The 15183-nt window shown below is 38.5% G+C and overlaps 1 protein-coding gene across 4 annotated transcripts in view; it reads left to right on the forward strand.

Annotated features, from left to right (window-relative positions):
* Window positions 1–15183, forward strand: part of LOC128738182 (titin) — a 70284-nt gene that overhangs the window by 28748 nt on the left and 26353 nt on the right. For 3 of the 4 annotated variants that reach the window (XM_053833114.1, XM_053833116.1, XM_053833113.1), the window contains exons 2-3: window positions 4137–4687; window positions 5228–6852. In XM_053833114.1, coding sequence (XP_053689089.1) covers window positions 4137–4687; window positions 5228–6852 — 2176 coding nt within the window. The remainder of the gene's footprint in view (window positions 1–4136; window positions 4688–5227; window positions 6853–15183) is intronic. The other variant, XM_053833115.1, reaches the window with a different exon arrangement.

Raw genomic sequence — 15183 nt, forward strand, 5'->3', positions numbered from 1 at the left:
TTCTCATAGATGGTCGATTCTTCTCTAACATCGACTTATAATCACGCGCGAATACTGGATGAAGCATTGCCTTCTTCCGAGGAGTTGAAGTACCTACAACCTTCGTAGACGCAGACGAATTCGCTCGTTTATTGGAGAGGCCGCTACAGTGATACTAAGTGACAGGCAACGGATTTTACGAAATTATATAGGCGGTAGAGAAAAAAACTGGCTTGGAGAAATTGTCTGAGCGTTGCCACTAGGAAAAACTTGGCCCGGTATTTGGCCAAGAAGGTTCAGTTGAGCAAGAAACCAGTCGACCATGATCCTGAAGAGTAAAAAGCACCAAAAGGTGAATAGAGGTCGTGAAGAATCAGAACAAATATTCCGAGCTAATGACATACGCAAGTTTTACGAAAAGGTGAACCAAACTCGTAAGCTTTACACACTGAAACCTGGTATGTATAGGGTCGAGGTGAATGACGAAGTTGCAGAAGTAGGCGGAACGGAAGTTAACCTAGAAATGCTAATGGAAGATAGTAATATCCTAGCTCCTTATTTCCAAGAACTCATACGAGTAATCGGATTGCTGAAAACCAAACAACGCACGCAACGACTCTACACTGGGTTATTTACGCCGCCTACAAGGTTCTCTCCCAGATCTTTTCACGCCGGCTGTCACCGATAGCACAAAGTCTCGTAGGGAATTTCCAGGCCAGTTTCATGGGATCTCGCGCAACTATGGGCCAAATTTTTGCTATCCGACAGACTTTGCAGAAACCTCGGGAGTGTAACGCACCCGTGCATCATATCTTTATTGACTTCAAAGCAGCATACGATACAATCGTTTGAGGCCAGCTACGGCAGATAATGCACGAACAAAGTTTCGCGGACAAACTAACGCGACTGATTAGAGCTATATTGGGTCGAGTGACGTGTTTCGCGCATCTCGGGGACTCCTTACTCCTCTTCGAGACGCGTTGAAGATTGAGCCAAGGTAACGGCTTATCCTCCATGCTATTCAACAACGCTCTTGACGTATTGATCTGACGAGTGGGTATCGAAACAAAAGGCATGATTTTCTCCGACTAACTAAGTTGTCAACTAACCGCTAACCGTTGTCGGCGACGAACTATAAGCAGGGATGGCACGATCACTTTGACTCAATTCACATTTATTTGACAATACCGTCTCAGTCAAGCAAAATTTGACAAAGTTTTGTTTGAAGTATTTGTATAACTCGTTATTATCTACAACTTTTCTGAATAAAGTTGGGCTGAATCTTTTGTAGTTACGGTGCTACAATGCTAGAAGCTCATTAGTAGCTAAGTGAACGTTCACTTGTCTACAAATAAGCTACTAGCCTTGTAGTACCGTAAATATAAAAGATACAGCCCAACTTTGTTCAGAAAAGTTGTAGATAATAACGAGTGCTTCAATCGTTACATACATAACTTTTTCAACTTCTGCTTGACTGAGACGGAACTGTCAAATGAATGTGAATTAAGTCAAAGTGATTGTGCCATCCCTGACTATAAGTGATAGATGAGTTCGTTTATTTGAGATCGCAGATGTCCGTAGACAACAATACAAATAAGCGGCGCATTCAATCGGGAAAGTGGACCTACTTTGTCTTTCGCAAAATACTGCGATCAAGAACTATACGTCGCCGCACGAAGATCATAATATTAAAACCCTCATTACACCGATAGTTCTTTGCAGGCTTGTTATTTCCTCACTCATTGTGCAAAAAGTGCAACTTTTTTTGTTCAACACAATGAGCAGAACTGCTTTCAGAAATGAGAAATAAATCCACACAATGAGAAACAGACTAAACATAATGAGAAAAACTGACGCGCAGAAAAACTTCTTAATGCGCTCTTTAAATGAGAAACTTTCGGTTTTGCTCCCGGTCCTCTCGGTAGCTACAGCAGTAAACGTGAAAACAAAACAACCGGAGCGTACAGCAACTATAGACTCAGAGGCGTCAAGACAATCAAAAGTCGTTAAATTTTGAATCTTAGCGGAGAATTACCTTTGTTTATAATGGGACATTCCTGTTGGTGCGTGTCAAGAAGCAAATGCATGGGAATTCAAATGTTGTCATATCTAAATAACATTTTTCGCTCTGTTGCCGTTGTGACATGCCTAACCATATGATGCAGTTGCGTTCACGGGCAGCCAAACTCAACTGAATATACTAAATGTAAGAATCATGATTCAACTGCATTAATGGATTAATATTTTTCTGATGGCAATGACCGCTACTGACAATCGTCGTTTTTTCCCAACGCACTACCCATGTTAAAACTACCCGTATTTATCATACGTCAGCGCATCGCATCCACGTAATTAAAGAGTATTAACATTCTCCTCAATGAGTAGCACAGTGTGCGGTTGCTCATACAACTGCGTTCAGCAAGAAAGAGAAAAGTTAAAATGAAACGGAGCAGAATAAATCGCGTTGAAGACTGAGCACAGTTTGAATTTTTCTCTTCTCTTTTTTTCTTCTGAGGAGGAACCATCCCTGGTTCTTTGTCTTTAGGGATCTGTGACGCTAATGACGGAAGGCATACACGTCCTTGCCGTGTTAAAGCGGAAGGTACTGCGGACGATATTTGGCGAAGTACAAAGTGAAAGTAGGGAGTGGCGGAGGCGTATGAATTAGGATCTATATTAGGTGAAAGTCGATAGACTATGGTGGGCCGGACGCGTCCAAATAACAATTCTGACGTCACCTATGTAAAAGGGACTGTAATGCGAGTAGCGGCAGTATATTGCAGTATTAATCATTACCACTGGTTTTATTATTGTTTTACGCAATACCAAGATGATACGAATCAAAACATACTTATAGCAATCTATAAAACCATATAAAGTCAGCTAATGACTCAATTTTATTTTGGTTGCTCGTATAACCGCAATAAAACTAGGGGCGTAGCAATACCAAATGGCGTACCAACCGAAAATTGATCTTATTAATGTTACTTGTCAAACCACAAGATCAACTTTTCACAGCGATTATGGTGGACAGATTTGATATGATTTTTTATTTGTGGGCCTTATATGTGACTTTGAATTCTTCAAGACATTGTCAGATGGATTAAATGTAAATAAATAAGAAAAAGAATTATATCCAGTATTTTCTTGGGTTGCACTTCGATACCTTTGTAATTTTGTCAGGGGTACTCGACTAGTCGAGAGAAAGCACGTTATACATCTTAAATATCAAGTTCTTTAAGGCAGCTTCGGAAGTGACGTACCAACTGCTTCACATTTTGTGCTTTCCAACTATTTTTATCGGCTAAAGTCTTAACTTGTCCAGTGAAATCGTCAATCGGTCGGCATTATGCTAGATTTGTTAGATTTTATCGGGCCAAAATATAGAATTATTATTTCTATGATGTTTATGTGTAAAAAACAAAATTTATTGAGATAATTGAGTAGGTAATATATATTTTATGATTTATTGTCTGCTCATTTGGTTTAAAAAATGGCTCAGAAATACCCTTCTGCAAATAATGTAGAGCATAACTTTTTGTTGATTTTTTTTCTCATCAAATTCATGCTTTACATTGGGAGAGATTGTAGATATTCTAGCTCCGGCTGAACATGTACTAAAATAGGAACGATACGTTGCAGTTTGCAGACACATCATTTGTGTAATAAACATCGTTACCCAGTCTTATTAACCCATTAAGTCCCACGCTTTTTCTAGCAAAGAAAAAACTCTCAGGGAAGTTGAAATATATTTTTACGACTATTTGACGACGGACATTCTAGAAAAACTTCTGAGATAGAGCTAAAAATGATGCCTCTTTGCAAAATCATCAAAAATAATCGTTTTTTGTGTGTTTACATGGTAAAGGACATCAAAAACCTTTTCATTTTACATCCCTTTTTTGAACAGCTGAGTATTTTTAAATTTAGTTGCTGCAATCCGTAACTCCCCATACACTGTTAAAGGTTGCAAGTCGTAACAGGAATACGTGTATTTCGTTAAGATCGTATGAAATAGAGTAAAATTGCAAATGTGAACGGTTAGCTACGTCATATCATTGAACATAATCATTATTCATTACGTGACAAATACAATTATGATTTGTTTGGTCGTTTCTAATGTATTATTTTCGTTTTCTTTCATTCCATCCCAACAGTGTCTTTGCGAAGTGGTAATGAAGAAGAGAAAACAATATTGGAAGAACAGCGACTAGGTTTGACCGATAAGCCTCCACCTAGACGACAGCAAAGCAAAGAAAAGACTGTTACTGACGATGATAAAAAGAGCAAGTCGGAAGAACCTTCCGAATCTGCCGAGGAAGAAGAAGTCGAAGAGGAGGAAGAGGTTGAAGAGATCGAAGAGATAGAGGAGGAGATTGAAGTTGAAGAGGAAGTAGAGGAGGAAGTAGACGAAGACGTTGAGGAAGGTAGTGAAGAAATCGCGGAAACTCAAACGTTGGATGAAACCGAAGCGATTGAAACCGATCAGCAAGTTCCGACTGGACATGAGATCGCCACAGATCAGAGAGCCAAAGAAACAGAGTCAAATCCCGAACCGCAACAATTGCCTAAGGAGGAGGAACGGGCACTTAACGATTCGCAAGAGGATGCACTGAAATTCCACTTGGACGGAGCTGAAAAGCCCTCTGTTCCGCCTCCGACATATCTATGGGAGGAAGTTAAAAAATCCAAGGAACAGGTAAGTGAAGTAAGGTATCGGCCAATTTTCGCTTTTGAAAATGTGCCTCGGCAGTTACTAACTCGCTACTTGCTAAGGTCGTGCTTGACTAACTCCGCTTTCAGATGACCGGGGTAATTATTTTTTTCTTTGTTTAGATGTCTTTTACTATTTTTTTCTATAAATTCAAAGCTGCAACAAAAAATGATAGGAGGAGATTTAAAATACAGCCACATGGTTGACATAGGACTGTGAAAATTTTGGCACACTGCGAAAATGGTATCTGAAAGTGTTAACTATGACATATACTATCAATCATCTCTCTCTATGACTATGAAAAATACTATCAAACATATCTAAAGATGATCATTATGACTGATATATAGATTCTGGTGTAGTCTCAGCGTTTATAAAAAGCATGGTTAATCATTGTGTTGTTAGCTAATTTTCATCAATGAAATTCTAACAATCAATGGAGCTTGCCCAACAGACCGCAGACCTAGTTGTACCGCCAAAAGTAACACATAGAACCGAAGAAAACTAATCAATATGCCCTTTCCTACCTTTTAGGGTGGATACCCCTGGACTCACCTGTACAAGGATCCCCTTGGACCAGACGACGAACCAGAAATCATCCTACGCTATAGCAACTCTCCAATGAATCGTCGTCGTAAGGTCGAAGAACAACTAATCGAAGGAAGTCCTCGCGTAGAGAAAAAAGCCAAAATTGAAAAAGATAGCGAACCTGGTCAGGCAGAAGATTCCACTACTGCAGCTGACACGGAACAATCCCTATCGGCGGGTCCTAGTAACGGTCAACCAGAAACTCCCCGACGCAGCAGAGCTCGTACGATTTCGAACGAACCGATGAGTTTAAGATCGGAATTCAAAGCACATGCCAAACATTTTCTTGAAGATCATCCAAGCATACGAAGCTTTAGCAATAGTCTAACCCGGCAGGGAAAGCGAACAAGAGCCTTCGTCAGCCGATCACTGGAGAGAGCAAAGTCGATGGCCGATAAAGGAATCGACAAGGCGAAGGTTCAAATGAATACCCTAAGGCGAAAAAAGGCAGCCTCGGAACCCCCAAGTGGATTACCAGCGCATAAGATCTTAATGTTGCGTGAATCGCCCAGGTTTGGAAATCGCGAGATTCCAGCATACGTTGTGCGTCAACCGAGCGATGAAATCATCACTGATGGTGAAGTAGAAATGGACGTCGATAAGGTTGAAGAAATGCAGTTAGAGACAACGACTGTTGTGCCAGATGAAATTATTGAATTGCCTCCTCCAACCAGTGAGGAAAGCGTAGCAATTGTAGAACCCGAACCAACACAACCTGCAGAGGTTTCGAAGGAACCGGATAAAATGCTAGTTGAAGAAGAGCGTTATGAAATAATTGAGCCCCCTAAGGATACTGTGACAGAAGCGGTTAAACCGGTTGAAGTAGTAGAACCTGTGATAGAACGCGTTTCACAAGAGGAGCCCAAAGCGGTGCCACCCAAAAAAGCACCTCGTAAAAAGAAGGAGCATCACTACGAAGATATTGAGGATTTACCAGCTCCGAGTGAGGAAGTTAAAGCACCAGTACCGGAAACAAAATTGATAAGACAGCACGAAATTGACGGAATTGATCCGATACTAGGTGAAATGTTGGGAAATGAAAAGATTAAAATTTCTCTGCAGATGCAGGACGAACAAATTGCGAGCGATATGCTTAGTCGGAGGAAGCACTTGGATGAAATTCTGCAACATTCGTCGGAAGATGAAAAGGATAAGGAAAAGATACCGGCGATTGGACTGTTGGCTCCTATTTCGTCGATAGATTCAACCTCATCCGACGAGGAAGCAAGAAGATCACATTTGTCTACACTCGCAGAGGAAAGCGATACCGGCAGTGTTGATGTCGTGGTAGCTAGAAAGCAAGATTCTCTAAAGGAAACAGAATTACCCACAGTGCAGGAAACAGCAAAGGATCAAGAATCTGCAGTGGAGCAAGAAGCTAGCAAACCTGCTACAGGCGAAACTGTCAAAAAGTTCGAGCTAACTCCCGCGGAAGAAAGGATGTTGGTTGAGGCAGAACAGAGAAACCTGACGACGTCCGTGGAGGAAAAGATTCTTAACACCGATAGTCCAGTAGCGGAACCGATTGTGGAAACCAAAGCGGTCATCGATGAACGTTGGTCTAAGATGAGGTACGTGGAAAAATTTTGTTGTTGCTTTAGTCCTTCGTGACGGACGCATTTCTTAGAGGGTTGTTTCAGGTTGCACCGATTAAATTAGCACTTGTTGCTCATGCTGATAGTTTAGCTTTTAAAGAAAAGTTAGCATTACCAATTAGAGTGCCGGAAACATTGTTCGCTGCTGGTTGGCTAGCATTCAGCACTGGGGCAGTGCCAAATACCTAGCATAATTTGTGGCAGTTAGTCATCCATAGTCGGCTCTGTGCTACTCGGTTCGACAGTTTGTTGATTTATTATTTTTACTTAATTAATATACAGAATGGATTTTTAAAGAAAGGGTTAGGTTTCAACTGTCCGAAACATCCTGCTCCATTCTTTCTGTTTCGCATCCAAAACTATTAGCTGTAATTTTTTTTTTCAAATCTAAGATCACATATCATCTGTAAAATTTATTAAAATAACTGACTAAGATTCCAATAAGGGCTGTGTTTTCTACAAACAAAATTTACAATAGCTAATAATTTTCGGACATCGCGCTCTGAACTCGACTGAGTAGCTCTTATTTCCTGGCTTTCCTACGGCAATTGCGTCATAAACATTATTTTTCATCTTTTTACTCACCAGCTCGGCGTCGACAATATATAATGTCTGTAATTCAACCGCTAATGTTCCTTAAAACATGCATGTTTTAGTGTCTATATAAACTATAGGTGTTGGCAAAGAAGAACAACAGACAAAGACAACAATATTAGTGCAAAAGATGACTATAATATTTGCAGTTTATAAATAAAACTTCCGGTTACGTTGAATGTAAATCTTTCTTTTCACAAAAAACTGCAGTTCATTTAATCGCTAATAGTGTCACTTTTGGACTGACTTAAATCTAGATAAAATTGAATAAGCCGTCTTTATCCTAGGTTATTGGTAGATTTTGCGCTTCAAATGACGTCTCAGTGGTGTAAATGGAGCACTTGAGTGTAAATCCTTTGGATTCGAAAGAACATATTTACTATAACAAACCTACTTTTAAATTCTACATATGTATAGGAATACACACTTTAATAGCAGTGTTGTGCCAGATACAGAGAGGAACGCTCAGTTTCTGTAACGTTCGGAGCTCCGCTGTTGAAATTAATATTCCCATAAAAACCCAACACATCAGTTGGTGACAAAAATAAAAACACCAGCGATGGACGCAATTTCATACCAATTACCCGAACAATGGAATCTACCCCAAAAAATAAATATGGGAAAGATCGTCAACCAGCGCCAGCGGTCGTGCATATCATCTCCACCGTAAAATGGGGTAACATTACTTATAGCTGACTCTCAAAATAAACATTTATCATCATTAATGATTATTAGTGCCGTACTATAAACCACTTTCTAAACATCTTTGTCACGCCTTTAGGCTTATACCTTTAAAAATTGTAAATAAGGTTGGATATTTATCCAAGTAAAACAATTCAAATCTGATATTACAATGAATATTTCCAGTTAATACAAATTTCTTTCTTAGTAAAATAGAAATTTTTGACGTAGGACTACGTCTTTGTTTACTATACTGGGACTGGGTAGCACTTTGTGAAAACGAAAATAGAAGTGTAACGTTTGAATGAAAGATTTCAAATGCTAATAACTACTAAACTAGTGAACGAAACTGAACAATTTATATGTCGTTGGAAAGATAAAATGACCAGCAATTTTATGGGGATGATAAGAGAGCAATTTTAAGGTGGGCGTAAGAGGGGGCTCTTATATAAAAGAGACACAAAATTCCTCATAACTCTATAACTAATCAAGCAACTGGAACCCAATTTGGCATGTGGGGGTTTGTGGGTTTGTGTTTGTGGGAAGGCAAGAATTTTTTCTATGATGAATTGAGATCCCTCCCCACCCCCACTTTGGTAGGGGGGGGGGGAGGTCTCCCATGCAAATAATTTTTTTTTGTTAGGGGGGACTTAGACTACTTTGTCCATTGAATTGAACTTTTGTAGTAATGCAAATAATATACAAATTTTCTCATAACTCGCGAACTAATCAAGCAAAAGGAGGCATATTTGGCATGTGGGGATTTCTGGAGGTAAGAATTTTTTCTATGGTATTCTGAGACCCCTTCCCCTTCTAAGAGGAGGGGCTCCCATACGGATAAATTACAAATTTCTTCATAACTCTTGAACTAATCAAACTAATTTGGTTCAAAATTTGGCATATGGGAGTTTTAGAAGGAAGGGTTTTTTCTATGGTGTATTAAAACCCATCTGTCTTTTAACAGGGGGCTTCTATACAAATGAAACACAAATTTCCTCATAACTCGAGAACTAATTAAGCAAATGGAACCAAATTTGGCATGTGGGGGTTTTTGGAGGCATGAATTTATTATGATTTGAGACCCCTCACCCCTTTGATAGGAGGATAAGGATAAAGACTCTCATCAAATAAAACAGAAATGTTTGCGAATGTGCCATATTTTATGCTATACAACAAGCGGTAACTAGTAACTAAACTAGTAAAACCTTCTGGGAGCAAAAGACAGTGAACCGGCGACGCTAACTTACGTGCTTGTTGCCATTCATCTCAAAAGAGAAGGACATTCGAATGGCACATCATATTTGCGATGAACGGGTTTTGACTTTATTGTTATTTGTAATCAATAGCCCTTTTAAAGGCCGCAAGCGTGTTAAAGTAAGTACTATTTCAACTTTATGATACACACAAGTGATTTTTAAAAGAAATCTCTATGTCTCAATGGCTGCAGGCGTTGTACTTATGGACCGCCGTCCTCGTATTTTCAAAGCCACCATTACTTTCAATGAAGAATTGAATCTGAATATTTTGCTCTCTCTTCTAAACATTCGCTTGAACAATGCCAGATTCTTATAAACATGTAAATATCAGAAATACAGTTTACATTAGTCTTAGATCTAATGATCTGATATAGTCCTACGTCACCCTTTCGTACAACCCTTAGGGCTGTACCTTGATAGTTTTTTGGAATGTTTTTTCGGCTTTGTAGTCGTTTAATAGTAGCTAAAACAACGTTTTGCTTCTAATAATCCAACGTTTCGGTGATTTTATTTAACCTTTTTCGAGGAAATGTGGCTGTGTTTTGTTGTCATATGTATGTGTAAATCACTCATAAAATTGTCGGCGTAGTTTGCAAATGGCGTCCTGTTAATCTAGGCTATGTAATGTTCTGCATTTAACTAAATGTTTTCTACAACTAACTATTGGTTAAATTTGTTACTGTCCGAAACGACAGGCCATTACGGTTGTCTGCTTTGATCTCTTTGCGCAACACGGCACACGAATCTATTGTTGCTTCTGGTCTCTATCACTGTACATCGTTATGGTTTAGTGAGTCTTGCATCTATATTGAACAACATGGCCTTTCAAGTAAATACAATGCATAATCTCAGATCTTAAAGTTGCTTTTGAAGCAGCTTTTGAACTCTGGAGCAAATTCTGCTTTAAAAACTGAGCCACTTCAGAACTTCTGACGGCTCTGTTTGCTGACTTAAGTGGTGTAATTGGTTAAAGAACACACTCGACTAGAGATTGAGAGCTGTGCGTTCGAGTCTCAGCTTCGCTAAGTTTATATTTTTGGCCTAATATCAAGAACTTTTCAGTTTACCTGAATCTACATTTTTCGCATTAAGCATTCATTCTTCCCCAACATATAAGGAATTGTAACGGTCCTAAGTTACATCCTTATGGAACATCAGAGCGATTGCAGAAGATGTACGATTCAGTTAAGACAACTGTCGCAGCAGCATCACAGGCTGTCGATCTGATTATTACGTCTTAGGGGCCGTGTAATAATTACGCAAGGGCTTTTTCTTCATTTTTGAACCAATTTCGTGTTTTTCGACCAATTTCTAAACCTTTTTTATATAGTATAACAAAGGTAAAAACAAACAAAATCAATTATCTGTTGTAAATTTCTTCATATCCCACTCACGAACACAAGATAGTTCGGTATTAAGGTTGTCAATAGATGGTGGTACATGCTCAGAAACTCACTAGCGTTCACATAATTCGCATTGATCCATTCTACAACCTTTGAACACGTGTCCTCGTCAAGTAGCATACAAAGAACTTCTTTGCCTCTTCTAGATGGCACGTGATAAGACAATGTTATCTTTGTATTGGCACTACGTTGCGTCGAATGTACAGATCTGTAATGACCATTTACGGTATCCTATGAAGCAAAATACTGACCCCACTCATGGCACACACGGCAGGCAAGGTCTTTGGGAACAGCAGAACAATACATCCCATAAGAAACATTTTGGTTGTATAATAGCTTATCAAGCTTCATTGGTACAGCTATACATTAGTTGAATAAGCTACTTTTAAACAATAATGTTTCTCGTGATGTCATAAGGGATTTTGCGGCTGCCTTGCGGGATTGAGAGAGGCAATTGCAACGAAATATGTTGGAATAATAGCATAAATCGATGACATCAGATGGCTCTGGAACAAGTAAGCCGACTGTTGTTTTCCTGAGTGGGCAAGGCTAAAATATTCAGCAGGTTGCGATGCATTTCCTTGCAGCATGAAGGATTTCGACACTTCACAACTTAACTCATCAATTTCAATTTGTTTGTAACAAGTAACATGAGTTGCTATTAAAAATGTAAATTTATCATAATTTTTTCGTGCATGAAAATCTTACGTAAGAAATTATTAAACGCCCCCACCCGCTGTAAGATTTGGGGAACTCCCGCTCCCCCCACCATGCCTAACGTAATTAGTGCACGGCCGGGGGTTGTATTCAACAGGGAAACATCTCAAGCAACAATGTGAGTTTTATCGTACTCTTATGGTGCTTTTCATGATCAATTTTGGTCTTAACCTTCCGTTACTCGCGCTGTTGTATTTTGCACAACACATGTGGATTTTTGGATGCCATTTTGTTTTAAAGTAACAAATCGATGTCAAACCAAAATGTATTCTTCAATTAACTTATTATGAACAAAATGACATAATTATTCAATACATAATGCTTTAAACTGTTCAGCAACATAGATGAGCATAAACCGAAATCGCAGAAACGATGTAAGCGACGCGTGAGGGGTACCGCAATTTGGTCCCTACTGGAATTTCTGTACACAGCAAAGTTATTCAGCAGTTGATGGTCATTTCGCAGGTGTGCAAAAGTTCAGAATTTCGTGACTTCATAGTGATTTCGTGGCGCTAGTGTATGGGTTAGTTTTGTGAATGTGTTCTATCTACTAAATCTCTTTATTTTTAAGATCCTGTTTCCAGAAAATGTTTTAGTGGATCAAAAATGCAAGGCTGATAAACGGAATTATCCAATTTTCACACTATATGTCATTACTGTGCAAAAAACTTTCTAAACATCCTGCCCAAGTAAATCAAAACACCCAAAACATCAGCCCTACTTTCTAACCACAGATGCCATAGATGCCAACAGCAGAAATGTTATCATACTTTATGTGTTAAGATGTTTTATGTGCAAAATATCTAAGAAAACATGATAACGGCTTGAAAAAAAATTAATCAATAGAATGCTACATCTCTTAGGAACGATAAAAGGATTTTTCCGAATGCCGCAACTTGTGTATGGCCGCAATTGTAAGATGTATAATTTACAGCGGGTTTTGGCGCCGCCTGGTGACAAACTTATAAAATTCTATCCCCTAAACGAAAGATCTTAACCTACTGATTAACTTTGCTGAAGACAGTAACTTTCTATATAGCCAGGATTCCGAGATATTTCGAGATAAAGAGTGTTGTACAAAATACAACGCGCGAGTATCCGTGTTACAAAAGTTGGCGCGAGTAACGGAAGGTTAAATGCTATCATAAGAGTGTAATAAAACCCAAATTGTTAGTTGGGATTGATGGTTTCAAGCATACTCTCACGTCACGCATGGCGCATGATGAGACACTAGCGCCAACTTCTGTTCTTTATTATCAGAAACTAGAGGCGGTGTCCTATTGATGATGTACGGGGCTATAAACCATAGGTGGCAAAATGAGAGCCCAATATTGATCAACATAAATCCAGGTTTTGCAAATTTACTCAATTAAGAATTGAATGATTTCTTTATTTTAGCTACACAAACTGTTGTTTTGAAAATTGCTTAAAAGCTTGAACAACAAAAATTAAAAAAAATATAAATAAAATTATCACAAAAATGATACCCCATTGTACGGTACGCATATTCGCGCTACTAATGCGCTGAAGCGCTCATTCACAGCCAGCGTCGTAGACGTGCTCTAATAATAGTCGAAATGAAAATCTATTTTCACCACGAGCGACAGGAAAAAAAGAGTTTCGGTTTGTTTGCTGGCTTTGACCGAGCAGTTCACCACTGTTCTTCACAACAATTATTATTGTTTCCTTTTTCATTAAGTAAAATAAACGAAAATGATTGCTGTCCTGGTAAACAATAGCTTAACTCATTGCGTACCAGACAGTTATAGGGGAATGCAGTTTGTTGAAGTCTTATAACAGATTTTTAAATATTTAACCAAAAAAAATGGGATTTTACTGTATTTTTCCTTCGAACACCCCATCAAGATAATGGACGTACGGCGTACAAATTTTAGCCAAAGTAGATGCGATAATTTGATTAAAATTTTATTATTTGTGACCTTGAAAATTATTACAAAACCTATTTATTTCAACATTAATTTAAAACATAAAACATCCAGTTTATATCATATTTGAAAAAATCAATATAACTTATTTTTCCACAAAATTACAAAGGAAGTTATCCGATTTTCGCAGAAATCGCCTAATTAAAAAAACAATAGCTCTCGAACCAAGCACCGTAGAGCAAACATTTTTTTATTGAAAGTTTCTCAGCAATTCAGAAAAAAATACTAACAGGAAAAGTTGTCCTCGGTCGGTAGTGGAAAACTCCAAAGAAAAATCGGAATAATTGTTTTTCGTTAATAGGGTAAATGCTCCAGTAGTGGTGGACACTCGAAATATTTAATTATTTCTGCAGATTTTGGTACAAGTTTGATACTTACCAAACGATACTGGTACCGGTAGTTCGATACTTATCAAACTTGTACCAAAATCTGCAAAAATAATGGAATATTTCGAGTTGCCATCACTACTGGTACTACCACAATTACTGGAGCATCTACTCTACTTATAATCTTTTTATGATTGTGATTTTTGTTGTTTCTGAGTTATAAACGTTCGTTAGTCATTCATCGCTAAAAGACTGACAATATCAACAATAAAAACTTTTTACAACTGTTTTTCAAATAATATTTCTCCTAAGTAGTTGGGTAAATTTACTGGCATTTTCTTCAACAAATATTCTGCAATGGTTAAAAACTTATGAATTTGAAAACAGGGATTTCCGAGAAAATCGGAAAAGTTTCTTTAGAGTTTTCTAGGATAATAAGAGATCTCAAGATTTGAAAATATTGTTTAATTACGAAAGTCCATTAACCATATTCTTATATCAAATTTTATAAAATTCTAAGACGGTTCGCCCCAGGTTGCATGATCATTTTGAAAAATAACCATGTATAATATAACATAAATAAAGGTAGATTATATGAAATAATACAATTATTAGAAGGTGTAACTAATTTCCCAAACGATATCCGGATCTACGGTAAGAAACTCGTCATTTTTCGCAATTACCGCCGTCGAATGTGTATTTGTGAAGCACGAACAACAGTTGTGGCAGTGCAGGGCAAAACTGGCTTTGCAACCGGTTGACGAAAATTTCAAAATATCCCACCATCCTTCATACCTAATCCTCCACACACGAAATTCGTGTACTTTTTCGTTATTTGACAGCAGCACCACTCTTCGTTGTTTCGTTTTTCACTGCAATTCACGGCATTCACCGATACGGCGACGATCGCGTCCGCCAAATCTCGCCACACTTAGCGGCATTAAATTTAGCTCGGTCCGATGGGAATTCTGGTGGGGAAAACCGTGCTGGTCTCTTAGTGTCCGTTAGAAAATGTCGGCGTTCGCACAGTAGCGGTGTCTCCGGTTTTGCCTTTTTATTTGTGCACTTTTTATTTTTCTTATTTTCTGTTTTCTATCTTACTTTCTATAACTTTCAAAATCATCGAATAGTATCAATAGTATTACAAAGTAACGATATATCGACGGTGATAAATTATCGCGCGATCCCGAAATTCCGAATCATGTTTTAGTACTCGGTTTTCTCCGTACGGTAGAATATTGCTCAACAAATCGAGAAATTTTGTTGGCACAACGAAAGTTTCGCTCAAACCTGCTTCCGATCTCGTGATCAAACAGAACACCGTCCACCACGTTAGTAGTGCCTAGTGTCCGTGTGTTTGTGTCCTCAAGCCAGTGCTCCAGAT

Source organism: Sabethes cyaneus, chromosome 2 (assembly GCF_943734655.1).
Source record: "Sabethes cyaneus chromosome 2, idSabCyanKW18_F2, whole genome shotgun sequence".
Classification (NCBI taxonomy): Eukaryota; Metazoa; Arthropoda; class Insecta; order Diptera; family Culicidae; genus Sabethes; species Sabethes cyaneus.